We start from the raw sequence: 22,791 nt of genomic DNA, 5'->3' as shown, positions 1-22,791 counted from the left end.
GAGATTTGCGAAATCCAAATTGAAAACTCCGATAAATGAAGGAGGACTGGGATTTCCAGATCTACAAGGCTACTTCCTAGCTTCCCAACTTTTCTATATTGGCTGGTGGCTAACACCAGACCCAAACAATCCCAACCTACAGCTACAAGCCACCCTAGCGGGTTCAGTAGAGACGCTAAGACATATACCATATCGGAAATTGAAGGATCTGCAAGTAAAACACCCAATATTAGCTACTCCCCGTAAGGCCTGGACAGCGGTAATGCGAGCTAGCCATCTCAGCAACCCGCTGCTCTCACCTGACTTACCACTATGGGGCAACTCATACCTACCCCATTTCCGGCAACTTCTACAATATATGAGATGGCCGAGCATAGGGATAAAGACACTTGGGGAGGCAGCACCAGGGGGACAGCTGCTTAATAGAGACCAAATGCTACAGACTAGGCCCGGGATACAAATTGGCCAAGTAAACTACTTACAATTCCGACACGCATTTGTAGCGCAATTCTTATCCACTAAAGTGGAAATAGAGGTGCCCCCTGTGCTGGAGACCCTCAAATCCCCAATCCAAAAAAAAATGGTGACTAAAGTGTATGGGAACCTGCTCTCCACATTCCCTTCCCCATTTGCTAAGGCATATACAGTCTGGCAACAAGATATCCCTAGCTTAACCTTGGAAGAATGGGAAGAAGGTACCTCTAAAGCATATCAATTTCTAATCGCAACAAGGGACAGACTTATCCAGTTTAAGGTGTTACACCGGTTGCACATAACACCTCTTAGACTAAGCCGAATGGGAGATATGGAGAGGGCACACTGCCCTAAATGTCAACAGAGGGAGGCGGGATACTTACATATGATGTGGGATTGTCCGGAAATCCATAAGTATTGGGACAAAATAATGACATATGTACAAGAGAAAACTACTTTCCCTAAAATAATGTCGCCACAGGTGTGCCTCCTAGGTATAATCGATGAGACTATTCCCTTAAATGCAAAAAGGGACTTATGGAGATCCTTGTTATTCTATGCTAGGAAAGCAATACTTATGAAATGGCTGACACCAAAAGCCCCATCCCGCCAGTTTTGGCTAGACATAATTAATAAACAACTCCCACTAATACAGATGACCTACCTTGCTAGGGGCTGCCCAGGAAAATATGAGAAAATATGGGACGAGTGGACAGAGGCTACTTCCTAAGACCCACTACAGAAAGTATGTGTTCCCCTGACTTTGAGGTTCTTCCTGATAGTAAAGTTACCCAGATGCACTACCAAACAGGGTAACTGAACATAAAGTGTACCGGCTGTGAAGTTTATGTGACAGATATAATGTAATAAATGGTGATTGTCTTTTGAAGATGTACCTGACAACCCCCCTCCCCCCTCTTTCTTCTGTACCCCCCCCCCCCTATTTTTCTTTTGGTTTGGAAATCAATAAAACAAATACTGTTAAAAAAAAAAAGAGGGGAAAGGTCCACCAGAAAAAAAAAATTTTTTCAAAGAAATCAGTACCTGAGGATGACACTTCTTTTCTTTAAAAATGTTATTTGCAGATACATCTATAGCTGCCTGTGAAGATGTAGAGTAATAGTTTAATTGGCAGACATGAGGACGTGTCTGGTTTTCAGGAGGGTGAGATATAATAATGTAAAAGGTTGATGGTTTAATTTAAATGTAATAGTTAATGTATTTGTTTGGTTGGCCACTAGGGGGAGCTAGAGGATAACAGTTGTAAGGGAAAGTTCCCAGTGGGTGCAGAATAATAAGTTCTAAAAGGGAAGGTTTCAGGAAGTGATTTTTAGTGATGAGTTATGGGAAGGAAGCTGAGCAGAGGGCACTGCAGCAGTAGAGTCATCCCCTGGAAGAGGTACTGAACCTAGGTAGTGTGAGGCCTAGTGGTGTAACAGTACACTCTAGGAAGTGTAAGAAAGCAAGGTAATTAGCATGGGCAGCTATGGCCCCAACTAGGAGTTAGTGGGCATAGTGTTCCCAGCGGGAATCTCACCAGTCAGGGATTAAGAGGAAAGGCTAGGTCCAGAGAGTGAGCCGGTCAAGGCCCAAGAGGGGTGCCTGCGAGCATGTGTCCCCCCTGGCAGCGTGCAGTTATGGGAAGTGTCATATGGAAAGCTGGGAGATTGAGCACTGTGAAAGTGTTGCTGCTTAACAGAAAGCCGTGTCAAATAAAGAGAATGTGTTCGAACTGCAACTCTCTGCCTGGTGTGCTTTACTCAAGGGTTCCCCCTCACAAAAGGTCAGTGGTACACCAAGGAAGGAGAAATAAATGGGGTCTGAAAAACATGTCTAAAAGACAGAGAAACAACACACTGATGCAAATAGAATGCAATATTTAAGGATGGACTAGTTGGAAGGTACAATGTTTCTACCAGAGCCTTTCTGGTCACAGGACCATTTACCAGAGGACCAATGGCCTCAAACTTCTTGTGAATGATCCTGTGTAATCATTTGTCAACTTAAACCTGGCTTGTATACAGATTGCTTAACCAATCTGGCAGTCACTAAAAACAACAGCAAGCATATAGATTTACTGTACTCATAAGGCAGCATCTGCTGGGCACCAAGGAGGAGGAGGGAAGCCATTTGAAACTCCTCTGCTTTTTCCCCAGCTAAACAAACATTGCTGTGAAGCTTTCCTGCTGTTCATCTGTCAAAATATGTAATACAGTACATACATTTGTGTATTTGTGTGTTGTGCCGACAAGAGCAGCTTGGTTCTGAACTGCTTTAATAAGCAACTTTTCGGTGAGTATGTATAATGCTGAGGTAAGCTGAATATGATGAATCTGGCCTTCCAGCCTTTGGGGATATTCACCTTGTTGATTTAGACAATTTGGACAGTTTTGGAATAAGTATTTTCTTTCACAAACAGCACAGAGGCTACTTTGTTTATATATAGTGAAATAACTTCTCAGCTCCGTATCTACATTATTATAAAGTCTCCCTCACTAACAGCCCTCAGATTTTTAAAACAAGCAGCAATTTTGTAGAATCTTACATAAGATTGATCTTAATCTGATCTCGTTTGTGCTATTATAGCAACTTAACCCCCAATCTAGTGTTATAATGAGTCAGCACAGTACACCATCATTCACATTGGAAATTCACTGGTTTCCAGTAAGATTCAAAACCATAGTTGGCCACTCTATAAATGCCTTTATGAATTACAAACCTAATCAGCAGTGCTGGACATAAGGGTATTTGGCAACCATTGGCATGCAGACAAAAATAGTAGGTAGTTATGGCGCTGCTCGCAAGGGCTTGCAATCTATGGGAGCAGTGACAGTGAAACACAAACAATAAAAACACATAATAGCATGGGTAGACTTAAAATGTCAACATGACTGAGAAATCAAGTTCATAGAGGAAATACAGTATATATGTATATGACTCTATTAAAAACAGCCATTTTGGTCTTTCTTTGTTACAGTGTCAGACTGGCCCAACGGGATACCAGGAAAAGTCCCGGTGGGCCCTCACGCTGCTAAACATTTGGCCTATTTTAAGCTCATTCCCCATTTCTATGAGAAAAAGAGGCTAAATAGATGGAATAATAGATTATAGTATGTAAATAAAAAAGACAAGGAGAATAGAGGTTGAGGGAGTAGAGGAAGAAAATAGTACTGAGAGTGGGCCCCTGATCTAAGGTTTTTGGGTGGGCCCTTGGACTAAGGTTTTTGGGTGGGCCGCTGGTGTCCCAGTCCCACACTGCTTTGTTATATTCATATTGTATTGTACAATGACGATGTTCAAACCAGCTACTGATAATTACAATTCTCAACATATTCCAACTTAATAATTGTCCTCTTTAGGTTACTATCCTATCCTGTATGCAAGAGAAGACCTCCTGTTCTGTCCCTCTGTGCATCGGGCACTAGAAACTAGATTGTAAATGTGTCCAGGTGTAGTGGCAGTCTGTAAGAGTTGATCCACCAGGCATACTATAGGAAACGTGCTTCCCATAAATGTCAATTGTATTATACAGTATAAGCATAGGTTATTAAATGCAAAGTGACTTCTCGGCCTATTTGTATCTATTATCATAAGTGAGTGCAGCAATGCAAGTTAAAGAGCATCTTCCATGACTGCATTTTTTTGATCTATTTTTGAAGTGAGCCTTTCTGCATGTTTTTTTTAATATCAGTAAAGAGTATAAATTGTTGAAAAAAATTAGGAATTATTTCTTTCTAGTAACACACAGCATGCAGGGGTGCTTCGCCAATGAGGCAAGTTGAGGCTGTCGCCTCAGGTGGGAGCGCCCCACTAAGTACCAGGGGCAGCAAAAATGCTGCTCCTGGTACTTTAAGAGCGAATTTCCGGGGGAGGGGGGGCAGCAGCAACTGCTGCTGCCTCAGGTGGCGGAGGGGCCAGGATCACCCCTGACAGCATGATAACATCAATAGCCCCTTCCACATCATTGTTATGCAATGGTCCAGAAGCAATTTTGCAGTGAATTTGCAAACCCAGTGGGGCCCATACACCGGCCAATAAGCTGCTGACTTGGTCTGTTGGTGTCACATTTGCCAGATAGAAATGCTTGCTATGAGATTAGGCCAAGTATCCCAGAGCTACACTAACTATTAATTCGTACATTAATACTGTCAGATCTGTGGATGCTGCTCAGCTGGTACTGTACAAACATATATACTCTCTATTATTATGATTATTACCATTATCACTAACATATTTTCCCAGGTATTTTATACTTTTGTCTCTGCTTAATTAGGGATCTCAGCTAACCCCACATTATTAGGGTGATAATGACCCACTCCAGCCATATCTGAGACCATTTAAAGTAAAGAGCATTCAGAACTCTATCATTATCCCCATATAATATGGAGTCAGTGGACATCTTTGCTTTTTTCCATAGTTAGCTTGCCAACTGTTGTATAACTGCAACTCTCTGGATCCTTCACCACTCTGAATAATGTAGTTATGCAATTGTGAGAAAACGGCATGTTGGTTTCACCTGCTTTATGGTTCATTTGCACTCTAACTTGAATTATAAGATACAACATTCACAGAAGGAAAGTATATAAACAGAAAAACTTACCAACAAGCAAGTCACTATAATGACAAATATGCTGAGAAATATAACAATGGTATAAAATCCTTCTTTGGTCCACAGCTTATCTGCTTCATGTTGTCCTTGGAGTACGTTTTTCTTGTATTGAAAAAAGAGAAAAATAATCTGTTATCCTTCTGCAGTGGCACATTTAATATCTTTAGTCATTGCACAGTGACCCAAGATCGCAAAGTGCACTACCGCTACCTAGAGAGCCAAAGAGTTAAATGACTTTTGGCAGACAGGTGGATGGCTAAAATCCTTTTAATGCTCAAATAATCTTCGCACACACATATTATGGTCAGATCTCAACAAAAGCAAACACAGTTACTGTTTTTCTTGAAAATCACCTGGCCCATTAGGTATGTGAGTGCTTTTCACCTGCCTGCTGAGGAAATGGTTAAATATAATCTTTCGTTTTCCTTTGCAGCTCCTCCTTTACCACCCACGCACTGCTGTAGTGTATGTCACTCTGTCTACCTTTCTACAGGTGGAAACAGGTACAATCACTCTCAATAGGAATGATCAGGCACAAAGGCTGCATGCAATGCCAGTGCTCATTTGCTTTAATGTTATATATTAATTTGTATGTGAGTTAACAGAATTACTTAACTCAGTGTGCTTGGTATCCAATAAATAAAAGCAGCAGCCCGGCCTCACTGTTGGTTTCAATTATAAAACACCCTCAGTATAACATTGGGTGCCATTATTTTTCAGACATCATTAGGGTGTTAGCAGACAGATTTGACGGGACAGGAGATGAGCCTGCTGCCTATCCAAGAATGATGAAATGCCAGTCCTACATTATAAAAGCATATAGTGGGGATTTTCAGTGTTGCCTTAGTTATTGGCCTCATTATTTGCACTTAAGCCTTTTATTACAACAGCATAGGGGGTGGCTTCTCATTGATTCCTGGATTCAGAAAATTTTGCTAAGTGCTTCACATAAGGGAACTGTCATTAATGGAAAGCATTTTAAGCACGAAACATGGCAGATAATAATTCTACCTGAACACTCATTGTAATTTTAAAACCATGGGAACGGAAAGGTCACAGTAACCAATCTCTCTAGTTTTACCCGATATATAAGATTTCAGCTACGTAATAGCACCTCTTATTTTTCTTACTTTAGAGTTATTTATTGTGCTTGTTGTGAAATATTTAAAAATTATTATAATTTTACAAATTTGGTGCGCCTCTTTCTTATTCCACATGCCATTCAAGCTGTTTTCGTATTTATACCGAACAGGCATTATTATTATTATCCCCCAAGAAATGGATGGCACACATGCCAGAGCCAGCCTCTAGCTAATATCATCTACAGTTATGGAACCTCTACCTGGATAAGGGGACTTTCCATAATTTGGATTTCCATACCTTAAATCTAGAAATATTTTACATGAAATTTAACATTAAATAAAGCCTTTGGGATTGTTTTGCCTCTAATAAGTATCAACCATATAAAAGGTACTGTTTTGTTATTACAGAGAAAAAAGAAATATTCATGATTAACATGGAGTCTATTGGAGATTGTCTTCCTTATAATTCAGAACTTTCTTGACAGCGGATTTCCGGATAAGGGATCCCATATCTGTATTACCAAAATGCACTGTAACCTGTCTGCTGAGGATGCTGTCAGCTGTGATTGGCGGGTCAAGAAATTCTCAACCCACACCTAACCCTAACTTGACTGATTAGGACCCACACCCAAATAGACCCACACTTCTGCATATACTTACTGTATATACCTGCCCCCCGTTGCTGGCTTCACAGAAGGGGCAGGGTGGTGAATGTCTATAAATAGTCACAACCAGAGATGGAAGTGGGGCACTGTTAGGTTGCGGGCAGCTCGGCCTACAATCACCCGTGGCCAAAATATTTTGTGCAATTGTCGGCCAAAACCCGCCCTATCCGAGGGCGTCAGGCCAGCATGCAAATCACTAACTGAAATAAAAAATAGTAACTTGATCTTTTATTAAACAGTATGTAATATCATTGGTAACATTCTCCAGTTGCAAAATTGCAACTCCCCATCCATCTTTAAAAACATGGGAGACCGCAGTTCATTTGCCCCTGATTTAAAAGCTACAACTTTAAGAGGGTTATTTACTAAAACTGGTCAGGATATTAAAGGAGAAAACACACTTTTTTTGTGGATAAAAAACTTACATTTTTGGAGATTTATTATACCCCAAGGTTGCTAAAAGTTCAAATCCGAAAATACTCCATCTCAAACCTGTCAATGGCAGATGTCCCTTTTAAAATTGGAAGACACAATCTGTGCTGGGTCTTGGTTTCATAAAATAATCTGAATAATTTGTGGTTTTTGGTTGATAATCTGAGAAAAATCTGAATTTTTCACGATTTTATAGAGTCTTTTCCTGCACCAAATTATGTTTTTCTATAAGTTATTTTATTGATAAATAAGGTAAAATTGTAGATGGGTATTTGTAAAAATTTGTAGATGGGTCGAATTTGTTTTACTAAAATAATGAGAGCATTTTGAGTTTTAGAAAATAGCCCCCTTACACACGCACAAATTATATCTGCTCATGTTTTGAATGATAGAATAATATGTTTATAGATTGATATTATTAAATCAGTCATTGACTGCACTATAATGACATTATTATATTAAACTTTTGTATACAATTCATGCTGACATTCTAATTGCCATTGATCTCCCATATTAATTTGTGCAGGTCACCATTTACTCTAAGGCCAGCCCTAATAATTCATGGTATATTATTATGGTATCTAGATACCTCAGGAAGGAAGTTAAAGATAATATAGTATTTCAAGAATGAACTGAGCCCAGATAAATGTATTCTAATGACAATCCTTGCATACTAGATCATCAAACCATGGAGGGCATGCCAAACTTAAAAGAACTTGAACAATGAAGGCCTTCAAATCCTACTTGAGTCAGTATGGCTCAAGACAATGAAATGATGGCAAACACAAATCCCTACCTGTCTAGTACAACAGTTAAAGCTTGAAAATAGCAACAGGCAAAGCCCTTACTATGTCATATGTCAATGAATGACTTTATTTGCACATTGTGAGACAAAGGAGAATGAAGGCTTGGGAGCTACTGATCTGTGAACTATACGAGAGTCAAATCTCTCATTGCACTGCAGCAAGGTAAATTCTTAATATATAGAGTATGTTGTTCCGAGCTATTTGCATCATATTTTCCCTTTATGCTAAGAGATAATCATAGTATGCAAAGTCCTGAGGCATTTAATCTGTTTGTTGTCTTCTGTCATCTACCTGTAGTATTTAACTTCTCTGTTTTTACATTCAGTATTGTGCCAGATGGATTGTGGTGTAATACAAAGTATTTGTAACATTGCATTTATCATTGCATATTAATGAGATTATAAATCAAAAGCCATGATGCTTGTTTTGTAACTTGAAAAAGACACATTCCCTTACGTAGCATACGGCAGCACCATGAGATCTATTTTGGCCTTCCTGCCGTATAGGACAAGTGGATAAAGAGTTAAAATGTTTAACAGCCTGTAACCCCACCTATAAGTAGAAGTAACTTGCTATGCACACTAGTGTTTTGATGGTTAGAGAATGGAAGTGTCCGGAAAAAGCACCCACGGTCTCAAAACGGCATAAGCTTTTGTTTCCAATCTAGGAGGAGGAATTGAAGTCTTGGGAGGCTCCACCGAAGGTGGATGTGGCGATAGCTAGACTATCCAAAAGAACTCTCATACCAGTGGAAGATGGTTCAGGGTTAAAAGACCCTATGGATAGGAAAGCAGAGAGCATCCTTAAAAGAACCTATTCTATGGCAGTGGCCTCATGTAAACCAGCGTTGGCTGCTTCAGGGGTCACACGTTCCACCAGGCACTGGTTGAGACAGTTGACTGAGGATATCAATAACAAAGTCCCTAGAGAAGACTTATTAGATTCCTTGACCAAAATCAACATGGCCGTGGATTTCTTATGTGAAGCAGTAAAGTTATCAGCCAAGTCAATGGCTTTGTCCACATCGGCCAGTAGGGCGTTGTGGCTGAGAACTTGGACTTCAGATTTTGCGTCAAAGAATAGTCTTTGTGCCATGTCTTTCAAACCTGGACATCTCTTCGGTTAGATAAAAGGTGTTCTATTGCCCTACACATGTGCCCACTGTATCGTTGAGTTGCCATATGTTAGGAAATGTAGGGGGGAAGGAGGGTACCCCCAAAAAAAATTTACGCTATTTTTCATACTATCCCCCTTAAAAAAGGTATGTTTGCCAGCGTTTTTTGGGACTTAGAAAAAATTTCAAAAATCTTTTGAAAAACTCCTATCTATTGTATTGAACTTTGCCTGGTCTGACCTGGCTAAGTAAAGTCTGGCGCAAGAGGTAACATTCAGTAAAATGCGCAAGTTAGTGAATTAGCGTAGTTACGTCCCTTTGCCATAGAGCAACTTCACCTGGCGTAAGGGTGCGAAGTAGCGCTAGAGTAGGTCCACTAAATTGTAAAACTAATGAAATGATGTCACGCTGGCGAATTTGCACTAGCGTTAGCCGCTTCGTGCTTTAGTAAATTTGCCCCGAAGTCTATTACAACATCGAGGTTGGAGGATAAACTGGGAGAAGTCTACTCTTTCTCCAAACAGAGTACTCCAGTTTCTAGGATTTGTAGTCGACTCAGTGCAGATGAAAGTCTTCTTCCCCCAGGACAAGATTGTCAGTCTGGTGGAGGAAGTTCAGAAGATGGTTCGGAATCCTGTCTCATCAGAGACTTAATTAGAGTTTTAGGCATAGATGCAGTTCCTTGGGCAAGACTTCACTTGAGACCATTGCAGTTGGAGATTCTGTCCAGATGGGATCAGAAATTACAATCCCTCAATACCGTGATATGTCTCAGTCAGGAGACGAGGTCCCTTCTGGCCTGGTGGATTCAAGAGAAGAATCTCTCCAGGGGTCTGTCTTTTCAGCAGGTGGAGTGGAAAGGTTGGGGTGCCCACACAGGCAATTTTACAGCATAGGGGGCATGGAATCCGATGATAGCCTCTATGTCTTCCAACTACAGGGAATTGAGAGCGGTCCACATGGCAAATCTGGAGTTTTCAACACCTGTTAAAAGGCAGACATCTGAAGACAACTCTACGACAATGTCATATTTAAACAAACAAGGGGGAACCAGATCCCGAATTTTGAGTCTGGAGACAAACAAGATTCTGTCCTGGGCAGAAGCTCATGTTCCCTGTATAATGGCTGTTCATGTAAGGGGGAGCGACAATGTGTTAGCAGATCTCCTGAGCCGGAACAGGGTGATTCCAGGAGAATGGTCACTCGATCAACAAATATTTGAGTCCATAACGGAGAGGTGGGGGCTTCCTCACATAGACCTGATGGCAACCAGACAGAAACGCAAGCTCAGGTTATTCTGTTCCCTCAACAGGGGGTTCAGCTGAATCACTTAGATGCCATGTCGATAGACTGGGATTATCCCCTGGTTTATATCTACCCACCAATCCCAATGTTACCATCCTATTAGCTCCCTATTGGCCCAGGAGGGCCTGGTTTTCACTTCTGATGAAAATGTCCAGACGCCAGTATTGGGTGCTACCTCAGATCCCAACACTTCTGACTCAAGGGAAGTTTATGTGCCAAGATCTCCACAGACTCCAGTTGACAGCTTGGAGATTGACAGGTCCTTTTTAGAGGCACAAGATTTGTCACCAGAGGTTATCGATATTCTCTTGTGTTCAAGAAAGAAATCCACAAACAAAGCATATTCCAGAGTTTGGAGAATTTTTCGCCTTTGGTGTCTGAAACATCAGGTTTCTTGAGGCCAGCCTTCTGATGCTTCCTTGCTAAAGTTTTTACAGGAAGGATTCGAGAAGGGGTTGGCAGTTAACGCCCTTAAAGTCCAAATTTCAGCACTATCTGCCCTCCTGAACAGAAATCTTTCATCATCTCATTTATTCAAGTGGTTCATCTGAGCCATTTCTAAGCTCAGACCTAGAATCTATTGTCCCTTTCCTAGATGGAATCTTCCATTGGTGCTGGAGAAGTTATGCGAGAGTCCTTTTCAATTTCTTCAGGACTGTGCTATAAAGTGTCTATTCTTCAAAGCCTTGTTTCTTTTGCTATTACTTCAGCCAAGAGAATTGGGGAGATACAGGCTCTTTCGATTCGAGAACCCTATTTATCTTTCCTAACGGACAGGTTGATATTAAGACCACTGCCATCTTTTAGACCTAAGATAGGGTCTTTTTCCAACCAGAATCAGGAATTGGTTCTTCCATATTTTCAGGAATCACAAAAACGAATTTTACATGTCTACAACTTTTGGATGTGGGAAGAGTTCTAAAAAATTACATTACTCGCACTGAGGAATTCAGGAAATGGGAAAACATCTTTATTTCCTTTGCAGGGAAAAATAAAGGTCTCAAAGCTTCCAAATCTTCGTTGGCAAGATGGATTAAGGATACTATTCACATGGCATATATAAAAGGAGACCTTATTCATTTACAGCCAGCGCAAAACTTTGCCAGGCATAAATTCAATAGGACAACGCTAATTTACTAAAATGCAAAGTTGCGTCCAGGGTGCCGAACGCTGGCAAATTTTTGCTAGCGTTACTTCGGCAATCAAAGTGAAGATGCGCTAGCGTTCAATTCTGCCAAGCGCAACTTCATTAGCGGTCTCCGCTCAGGCTAATTTGCATATGGCGGGAAATATAAAGTTCAATTGATGTATATGTTGCAGCAAATCTATTTCATTACACAAGTCCAGGGAACCTTAATAAAGAAAATAGAGTTGGTATAATGCCCTACACGTGAGCCCACTGTATAGTTTATGTTCCATATGTTAGAAAATGTATGGGGGAACCCGGTTACCCAAAAAAATTTTTAAGGGCTTTAGCAGGCTATCACTCTGAAAAAAGGAAAAGATGCCAGTGTTTTGAGGAAGATCTATGCATTCCAGTGCACCTCGCCTGGTCTGAGCTGGTGAAGACAAGTCTGATGAAAGAGGTAACATTCAGTAAAATCCGCATCTTAGTGAATTTTCAAAGTAACGTCCATTCGCCAGAGCAAAAATTCGCCTGGCGATAGAGTGCAAATGGCCACTAGCGTCTGCCTCTTTTGCTAGCAAATTTACTCCTGAGCCCAATATTAGAATCGCCAAAGTGCCTGAAAGCAGTAACTCTGGCAAATCGTCGCCAGCGTTAGTCACTTCGCCCTTTAGTAAATTTGCCCCTTAGAATTAGCTATATTGTAACATACTAAAGTTAACTTAAAGGTGTACCACCTCTTTAAACCTTAGTAAAGTCAGGAAGCAAGACATTGTAAACAAGTTAATGATAGCAGTATATTAATCCAGTCACAACTAACTCTTAGATGGGAGATAGGTAGGATAGTTTAGCAAGAGCATCAATTTGCTCCACTGAGTAATATTGTAGAGTTAGTAGTCCACAGGTGATACCTGCTTAGTATAGCTGGAAAGAGACTCAGGCCACCTTCCATACCCCAGTTTGGGAGGCTTCCCTGGAGGGATACTAAGTGATGAGACTATCTCTTCACATTTTATCTACTATGGATAATGTATGAGGTTATGTGAAATAGCTTAGTTTTGCTATACCAATATACAGGTACTATAGACTCAATCACTAGCGTATTCAGTAACTCTTACTCAGTTATTTTTTGCTCAGCAAAAAAAAAGGGAATCATAATGTAACAGTGCTCTACTATCTAGCAGCTGGGATGAGAAGGAATTTCATTTGACCCCTTTCTATCACACACTTCTTCCTTTTGCACCCCCGCCCCTCTGGTGTGTGACTGAATAAAGGAAACTGGACAAGGCCAGGAGGGGAAATGACGGGATAGACTACTGCAATCACAGTAAATCACTCAGAACCATGAATTTAGTCTTACCTCTGCGGAGACTTCAGTAATTCCAAAATGGGATAATCTTTGGTGCAGTGTATGTAAGTTGAGGGAACGCAAGACTTCTGCAGAAGGAAGGGCCTCCGGAACACCTATTTTTTTTTTCAATGGAGAAATGAAGAGTTCCACGCATTTCTTTCTACCCTGTGTGTGAGGGGGGGAAATAATGTGAAAAACTTTGTTTGAACTTTTCTTTTAACATACAGATACCATTTATATTACTCAGCAACTCAGTGTCGGATTGGCCCGGCGGGACACCGGGAAAAAACCCAGTGGGTCCTACCCTTAATGGGCCTCCGCCAGCCAGACCCCTCTCCCGATCTGATTTTACAAAAAAAAATAATTTTTTAGGCGCTGCGCAGCGCTATCTGCGCAGCGCCATTCATGCAGAAGTGCCAAGCAGCTCCTTCACACAGGCTCGCTCAGCGCGTCACAGTAGGGGGGTTGGAGGGGGCCCTGGTTTTAAGTCCCGGTGGGCCCTGGGCTCCCCAGTCCGACCCTGCAGCACCTTAAAGGGGACCTGTCATCCTAAGACATAACTCCAAATCCTATTTTATGATTTTGGTCAAGCAAAATAAACTTAATTTACACTGCATGAATTATTTCAATCTTGTTTCTTTTAGTCTTGGAATTCATAATAACATCAAGGAGGCACCATTGTGTGGACACTATTATTAAGACAAGCTTCAGATCTTTATGTGCACCTAATACTCATGTTGTTGCACTGGCTACAAAATGAGTTGTTAATGAGGGAAGGGCAATTTGAGGAGTGAAGTGACATTTAGTGAGTGCAGAATGGCCTCAGGCATAGAGGCAGGGCAAGCAATATATGATTTACAGCTGAGAGTTTTAAACAAGTTAATAACAGGTACAGATGTTTTAATTAAAAAAAGAATTAGTGTTTCATGTATACTTTTAAAAGGACTTAAAGCAGAAGGAAAGTCTTTTTGCACTTGGGGATGCCAGTAAAGTCTCAACACAATATGTTTGTTGCTGATCCAGAGCACTATAGAGTTCCTTCATCAAGTTTACTACAAGTGTTGATGATTAAGCTCTGTGGTGGGTACTTTTTACCCCTTTGTGACTTCAAACAATCATTTTTACTCAAATCAAATTTGTCAGGTAATGCAGATAACAGTACTACCAAAGCAGCAAAACCTTTTTCAGTCTTGATTCTACCTTATTATGAAAAAATGCACAACATCGAGGAGCGAGTAGCTGCAATTTTACTGTAGCTTTGGCTGTTTGATCAATAGTTTCACCCATCACATAATTCAGTTGTGAGACATGTAATGGCATTTACAGAAAAAAAAACACTTTTAAAGGAGAAGGAAAGGCTTGGAGCGATCAACTTCCATGTTCATCGTCAAATTTCCCGGGGCCAATGCATGCGCAGTTGAACAAAATAGCCAACTTTTTAGTTAAAGTTCGGCTTTGCATTCTACTGCACATGTGCAGCCGTGCGAAGACAGAGGAAGATGGAAGAGAAGTGCTCCGTGGTTCTCACTGGTATAACCCTGGGCCGGTGCAGTTTTCTGCTGATAGGAGCACCGGCCTGGGGTTTCAGGTAAGTCATTACAATCACTTGGGGGTGCCTAATATTTGGCACCCGCAAGTGCACCAAGCCTTTCCTTCTCCTTTAACTGTAATGTACAGTATATATATATACATATATAGACATTTTTGGTTTCATCATTGGTCTTCCCACCCAACTCTATTGGTTTTATGAGCACTGGTCTACAGTGTCAGTATAAAACAATGTAATTTTGCGTTCTGAAATAACAAACCATAGCTGACAGAGGTATTCTAAGCTATTCATAAGGTTAGCCATTGTCCACTATGGAAAGCCATCTATTAGGAGCTTACAGACACAAAGCACATTTGGACACAACAAGTCACTTACATTGAGACGATTGATGTGAACTTGTTGTGGCAACAAGCCAAGGGCTGCAGCAACTCCCTGACGAAATTTCTGGAGTAACGTTGTGTTCAGTTTGTTTACATCCATTTTCAACATCTGAAAAGCAGAACAAGCCTCTAGATTAAAATGTTTAGTCCCTGACTAATGCCTTTACTATGTGAACCTTTCTCAGATCTATTCCCAGTATATTCTCAACTCGGAGCCTCTTGAATATGTTTTCTCTTCTTATCGGCTAATAAATCTTTAACAGCCCCTAAAATTATTTCAGGAAATATACTGTACTGCAACTATGGTGAATAATAACTGTATATCTATATACTTTAAGGTCTTGTGTATCATTTATTAGTTGTTATTTTATCTGTCAGTTTAAAGTATACACCCATATATTGTACAGCGCTGTGGAATATGTTTTCCACACTATGTCAATATGTGCTAATAATTAAAATAATTACACCCACCTCTCTAATGAAAATATACTTTATACACAATTTATACACTGTACTTAGTGTCCCTTAATTCTAGGAGATTCTTGTTAATAATTATATTAGCGTATCAATTTTTTTTCAAGATTGCAGCTGCCACACCTAATGCTTCCATCTTGTACCATAGCCAAGCCACTTAGTGTCCCTGTTAGAAATCTACACTGCAGCACTCTGCACTTAAAGGCCTACTCTACACTCTGATGAGGGAATGTAATTCCTTAGCACATAAAAACATACGTTAACGACCAAGATTTTCATTGTTTGCATCCTTTTTGACTGATTTAAGACCTCAACGACTTTCTCCTAAAGTTTTCGGATAATTGGCTTTTGCAGATGTAATAAAATTTAACAATCCCAAAGCGTTTTTTGTGAAAATTTTTTTAGACCAGGTGTTAATGTTAATCGCTAATCGCTTAGCGATAATGAGCGATATATTATCACCAGCAAACGATTTTACATTGTGAGCAGTGAAAAACATTCACAAAAACACCATTTTATACAAAGCTTTGTGATTGTGATTACTGTACATTCCCCTTCAATTGTGTTGGTGCCCAGGGCAATACTTTTGCAACATTTAATAGTATCTCTCTGCACAGACTATGAGCAAGCAAAGTGTGGGTAATGCTAAAACAGGAAAAGCCTATGGGTAAGGGGCAAAGTGGAAAAAATTTAAGTAAACTGTCATGTTTTTTGCACTTGCACACTGCCCTACATGTAGTCCCCTGTAGCTGTGTGCCTTTGTGCTCCAGAAGGACTTGTGCTTCTCCCATGAATACAGCGTTGCCTGTTTTTGGCATAACTCTTTTCATGGCAGTGTGGGCTGGGTGATGCACAAGGCTTTTTGTTTTAACCATAATCCACAATAAAAGTCTTTTAAACTTTAATCTATGGCACCTGGTCTTCAACTATATTGTATGTGCCAGCCTGCAATGATAATTTCTGTGCACCTGGACCCATCTGGACCCACCATGGTCAGCTGTAAGCATTAACCATATAACCCTCTGACTGGTTATTTAATTTTTTTGAATGATGAACAAGCTAAGCAGTGCTGATGGGTGCAAGTGCTATGGCGTTCTGTACATGTCAGGTGTACATGGCAAATGCCTGGCAAACAACTGCACTGCACTCTGCACTCTGCACTATATATTATATATTTAATCTAAAGTGCAGAGCACAGAATGCTGGCACCATTGCCCAGGGGTGGATATTTATTTGCAACCTACATGTATTGGTAAATTAGGCCACATGTCTTCAGATTTTTCCGACTGATCATGCCCCTAGAGATATTGTACCATGCTCCTTGTCCACTAGGCCACACCCCTTTTGATTTATGAAACAATGGAAAGTTAGGGCAGACTTAATGGGCAAACTATGGTATTTATCTAATAAAAATGTTTAACTATATCTAGTAACCCACAGCAATCAATCAAATATGTATTCACTTTAAACAGCTGACCCGTAAATGCTACCTGCTGGTTACTAGACAAGTAGCAAACTTAAGACCATTTATTACATTACACCTTAAATCTCTAACACCTTCATATAACCTAGCTCTTTTCCATAACACTAATACATTGAAAATTTCCAGACCTGTCGGCTAATCCCATTCGGTATGGCTACCCAGTTACACTATGCATTATTAATTATTAAAAAATAATAATATATTGCTGTAAATAAACTGATTATCTGAGAGTTGTCCTAAATTAAAGCTCCAATGTGTGCCCTGTAATAGATTTATGATGCCTATTTATTAACCCTCCTGTCAAGCCTCATAGTATAAAATGACAGCACAGCCTGACTTGAGCCAATATGTCAAAATTCAACCAGCTGTTGTGAATTATAATTTGTAGCATCTTCAGCTAGCCACCACAATGCAAGGGTCAACAATTTCCAAAACTGCATGTTACAAATCAGACACACACACACATACAGTATATGGGATATATTAACCATAATGCTTAGGAAATGAGAATTCTAAGAAATGTGGCCTTGGGGCTACTAAAAACATTTAAATGTATATGCATAAAAAGCAATAATTTGCAATCAAAATCCTAAATATATCTATTTTTGATGGCTCAGTAAAAATCAAGTACAATGAACTGTCTAAATTCACATCAGATGTCAAAAATCCTACGGTATAAATAATCCAACACACAGATTCAATTGAAAAATAGTGCCGCCAATATATTTTGAATGATGCTGAACATTTAACAATGATGTCAAAAATACTCCCTGTATCTTAAGAAGAATGGCAATACAATATGAACATGTTAAATAAGAAGTGCAGCTGCAAATAACTATGGAGGTTCAGATAGATGAGGGTGTGATACATAAATGCTGCATAAACACCAAATGAACCTTTCATACACCTTCTACATGTTATTTGTCATACACTGCTGTAAGGAGTTTCTGTTTATACCTGGGTGTACATTTAAGCTGAACGTAGGTATAAATGCATGTACTAGACTATGAAGTAATAGTTCAGAGTCCAAAGTGACCTTACCTTTAGTATGATCCATATAATGTTCACCAAAATAAAATGATAAAGCTCTCTGTGGCAGGACAGAAGCAATGGTAACACATAGCTTGTGTATTTGTGTTGAACACCTGGCTCTGAGAGATGATGACACCTTCTATAAATTGTCTCACTAATTAGCCTTACAGTCTCCAACCAGCTCCCTGGGCTTCTCCTGTTGTGATTTGTATGAAAAGAATTATAGCTGCCAACATATAATTATATACTTGTTGCTACTGTCCATACAGAAATGTGGGAATGAACATATGTGGAGTGAAAATCAGTACACATTGTTACAGGTGTATCATACATGTCTGTACCTGTTAACTACTTTAAACATTTTAATGTAAAGTTGTAAACAAATATCTTATACATCATTTTTGTATCTGTTGGTAATATAGTCTTATCTCATGCAGAGGTCCATCCGTGAAAGAACATCACACAATACAGTATATAACAGCAAAGATGTCACATAGAGTTTGTTTCCAGAGCAATGGCAGATCTCATATCTCTAGCCAGATGCTCCCCTGGGTGAAACCTGCTTGTTCCTGCTGTTTCCTGTGAGTGTTTATCACCCTACTAATGAATGTTGCAAAAATAATTGTTTGTTTTGTATTTTAAAGCATTGGTATTATCCTAGCAGATTCACTCAAGCATTTAGAATGCCAGCCTGCTGATCTATGGATAGAAGCAAAATAAGTTTGTCTTTCTCCATGGAACCTACATTGTTGGCAATTAGCAGGGAATATATGTGATTACAGAAGACTAGAATAGCATTAAAAAAACAAAAAAACAGAAAAAGATTCATCTAAGTGCCTGAGAGTGATAAAATGCGCTGCAAATGCATTCTGCATTCTGATTGGCAGGACATTGCAGTTACAGATAAACACTGCCCCTTCAGTCATGCTCAGTATTACTAATTAGGGCCATTAAATGACCTGTAGTTTTTTGGTAGGGCTATTGGGGACATTTGATATTTTATATTATATTAATGTGCATGATAAAATAGTTTTTTAAATTTACTCTTTCTAACATTGCTTCTAATTTCAGCCAATATTAGTAAGATGACTTTTTTTAACCAAAAATACTGTATTGGTTTATTCACAGATAAGAGTAGCGACAAATCGTATGTAACAATTTTGTGGAGTGACAATTACAATGTCCTGCATTGTAGCAATATCTGACAGTAAAGCATTGTAAACAATAAATAGCATTGGTCTCATTAATGTGTCTCTCGGTTATTGTGTGTCTTTATTCGTGGCACCCGTGTGTTGCTAGGGTAGCTGTACCTGGGGGAGGGAATTTTGTGGTGTCTTTTTATTTTGGTGGCATATTGTGACCATGGCAGCCATATTTTATCACGTGTCTCTCTCCTGTTTTCCATGGTAGCTGCCATGTCTTCCATCTGTTCACAAGCAGAAAGAAGTGTAAGCAGTTCTGCTTGAGTTTTCATTTCCTCAATATAATCGTGGCTGCTGCCATGAAAATCCGAAATAATCTTTGGAGCCATAGAATTTGGTGAAGGGACATTAAGAAGGGCAATTTCTGGTTTAAAGGCAATTGTCCATTCAAGCTGTGTCCGTATAAGGTTGAAGATGGAATCGCAAAATGTATTCACTTGTGGGCACTCCCATTATGTGTAGCAAGGTGCCAATGGTATCACAGCCTCTCCAGCACTTCTTTTGGTAAGTGGGGTTGATACAGTGTATTTTGGCGGGCGTAATTGCTCCAACAAATGGTAAGCATATGATAACCTTTGCGCCTATGTGTTTTTGATGTTGTCTATCCAGACAGAATTCTTTGGTAACTGACCCCTACTGTAAGGACAAACAAAGCCAGGACCCTCTGTAACACAAATTCTACTTTAACAATATTGATTGGTATTTTGCCTGATGAAGGGCCTGTGTGCTCTGAAAGCTTGCAATTGTTACTTATTCAGCTAGCCAATAAAAGGTATCACCACACTTTACATTTTCTGCATTTTCAATGGCTAACACGGTACAACATCTTAAAACTAATTTAACAATAGGAATTTCACCTCTTTAAGTTACCAGAGGTGGCTTTTTGCTGCCCCTGGTAATCTGCAAGCTTCTGCAGCTTGAGGCGAGTTTCTCAACTCACCTGATAGTAACAGCACCACTAACCAATGAGTAGCACTCATTATAAGGTCAAATCCCATCCTATGACCAGTCATGTAAAAACAATCCATAAGATTGTATGGGGAACATTTTATTAAAATTCATGAGTTTGATTAGAAGTCAATAAGAAGGGTATTCAAAGACTACAAGCAACTATTCGAGATTTTACAGTCTCATTGAGAATCCATTTTATTTGCAATCAACTTTTTTCCATGACTAAACATCATCATGGTTATTCTGTTGTATTCATTTCTAGTCTAGCCTGCAATCAATCACAATTTTTTCCTAAAAAAACACTAATAAATCTTCACTGTGAAGTGACTTCACTGTGGTACCAGCCTGGAATTAGCTACACTGAGTAGTAATGCTTCCAGCATGTCACCAGGAATAGAGCTGTGACTCAGTTTAGATGATATAGCTGATTAATATTTGAGCACATTGCTTCATAATGCAATGCGGCAACATTGTATCACAACTGGAAAAGTAGTTTGTCACGCCAAAACAATGTCAAATGTGACAGGCAAACAGAACTATCCACCTTTTTCTGGCCAAACATCATAACCTCATGTGTCTACTCTTATGAAAAAAGGCTTCCAGCCCAACTATATTGATATCCGGGGAATTCTATAATCTGACTGCCCTTCTAGTAAACAAACCCTTCCTCTTTTGATAGGGAAACAACTTTTTAATGAGCATAAAGAATGTGCCATTGTTGCTTGCACCTTACTGCATTTATGTAGAAATGTACTCAAGACAAATTATTCCCACTCAGTTTCTAATGATGTTCTCTATTTGCAAGTGGCATTGCCTTTTATTTTAATATGCTTGGGCTTTTTAGAGATCACTGAAATAGACACATTCAAAGCCTCTGACAGCATTTTAAAAAGGTTGATTTTGTCAAGTGCTAGCCCAAAGCAATGATCCCAATGCCAAAATGGCACAGACTTAAAGGTATCATCGACAGCTTGTCAACTGATGAGATTTAACCATATGACCTGATCAAGTTTTGTAAGGCAGTGTGTACACTAGAAAATAATCATCAGCCCAGTTGACATTTTATTAACATAAGCCTGGCAGAAAATAAATGGAAATACAACATTACACTAGACTCTAGACTAGAGCATTTGTTCAGCTAACACGTTGCATCACAAAGCAAGGTAAGATTACAAATATATAAAATAAAGAATTTCTTAGGGGCCACACTGCCATATATCTAGGAACAACCAAGTAATTTACTCAAAATTTCATTGAAAATGGCCTCCCCTTAGTAGGGGATATCTGGAACGGGGCAGTAGGAGCAAAAGATTCCTAATGGCACCTCAAAATTCAACTGTGTTGAGGCTGGCCCCAAAGTAGTTGGGAAACCTCTGCACTATACTAATTTTCCTGCCATGGTTAGTGATTTTCCAGGAGCTGCTCTGGGCTGACTATGGATGCCCTATAGGGAAATCCTGACTGTTCCAGTTATGCCCTTACACAAAGGGACTATTTTTTGACTATTTGTTACAGACAGAAAAAAGTCTAAAATAAAAACTCCACCAAACCTTCGTGAATACTATATGGCTGCTCAGATAGCTCAAATGTTGAACTGGTTTGTTCTACTTCGACCTCCCAAGTGGGTTGTATTGGAACAAGCTATATGTCAATGTAACTTTCTGGGAGATTTTCTTTGGACGCATAAGCATTCCCATAGGTCAGAGACTTTTCCAACTATAAAACATACATTATCTCTGTGGCACAAAATCAAAGTTAATCCTAATTGGATATCTAAACACCAACCGATGGCACCTTTATTTGGCAATCCGATTTTCTTGCCTGGGCTCCAACCGAATCAGTTCCGTTGGTGGAGTGACAATAACCTCACACATGTACGGCATTTCATACTACATGGCAACATAATGAGTTGGTCAGTTTTAAAGGATAGATATAGTGTCCCAGATCGAGAAATGTATAGGTATAATCAAATTCGACATTACTTATCTTCGGTGCAGAAAAAAATGCTCCTTTGGCCCTAATACTTTTTTTGAATCGTTATGCCTCCATCGACCACGTATGAAAGGCTCTCTTAGTTATATTTATCATCAAAGCGTTAATACCCAGCCTATAGCCTCTCTAAAATTTGTACAAAGGTGGAATATGGAAATGACGTTGACGTTGCAAGATCGGGATTGGCAGGATATTTTTCCTGCCAAACGTGCTTCCACCAATGTCTTAGCACAGGAAACTGTATATAAAGTTATTAGCAGATGGTACTTAGTTCCGAGTCGCATAGCTAAATGGAATCCCCAAACCAGCCCTAATTGTTTTAGAGGTTGTTCCGAGGCTGGGACGATGTCTCATATATTTTGGCATTGTACCAGGACACGACGCCTATGGATCCGGGTATATCACCTGATCTATTCAGTCTTGCAAGTGAATCTACCCAAACGGCCTGAGGATGCTCTCTTACATAAGAGAATTGACGCTATCTCTCGGGCACAATACTCCGTAATTACACATTTTTTCACGGCAACAAAGTAGGTGATAGCAAAAGTCTGGCTGACTCCGACCTTGGCTTTTTCTGATGTGAAAACCAGGATAGATGAAGTATTTATTATGGAAAAGTTGACGTGTATAGCATTAGACAAACAGGAACAAGGTTTGGGACCCCTGGATCGCCTACCGCTACCCGACCGGGTTTAATCGGTCAGCACTAGTCTATTGAGGACAGGTCGCCATGTTTTTCGGAGGGCGGATAATGAAAAGTTAGT

General features: G+C 39.8%; 1 protein-coding gene across 2 annotated transcripts in view; it reads right to left on the bottom strand.

Moving 5' to 3' along the window:
- The window catches only part of ptprr.S (protein tyrosine phosphatase receptor type R S homeolog), an 89,121-nt gene that overhangs the window by 45,013 nt on the left and 21,317 nt on the right, over positions 1–22,791 (bottom strand). For both annotated transcript variants that reach the window (XM_041588605.1, XM_041588606.1), the window contains exons 3-5: positions 14,889–15,002; positions 12,974–13,129; positions 5,075–5,185 (exon numbers count right to left, since the gene is read on the bottom strand). In XM_041588605.1, the coding sequence (XP_041444539.1) occupies positions 5,075–5,185; positions 12,974–13,129; positions 14,889–15,002 (381 nt within the window). The remainder of the gene's footprint in view (positions 1–5,074; positions 5,186–12,973; positions 13,130–14,888; positions 15,003–22,791) is intronic.

Source organism: Xenopus laevis, chromosome 3S, assembly GCF_017654675.1.
Source record: "Xenopus laevis strain J_2021 chromosome 3S, Xenopus_laevis_v10.1, whole genome shotgun sequence".
NCBI classification, from domain to species: Eukaryota; Metazoa; Chordata; class Amphibia; order Anura; family Pipidae; genus Xenopus; species Xenopus laevis.
Note: the sequence above shows the minus strand (reverse complement) of the source record. Positions and strands in the feature narration are given on the sequence as shown.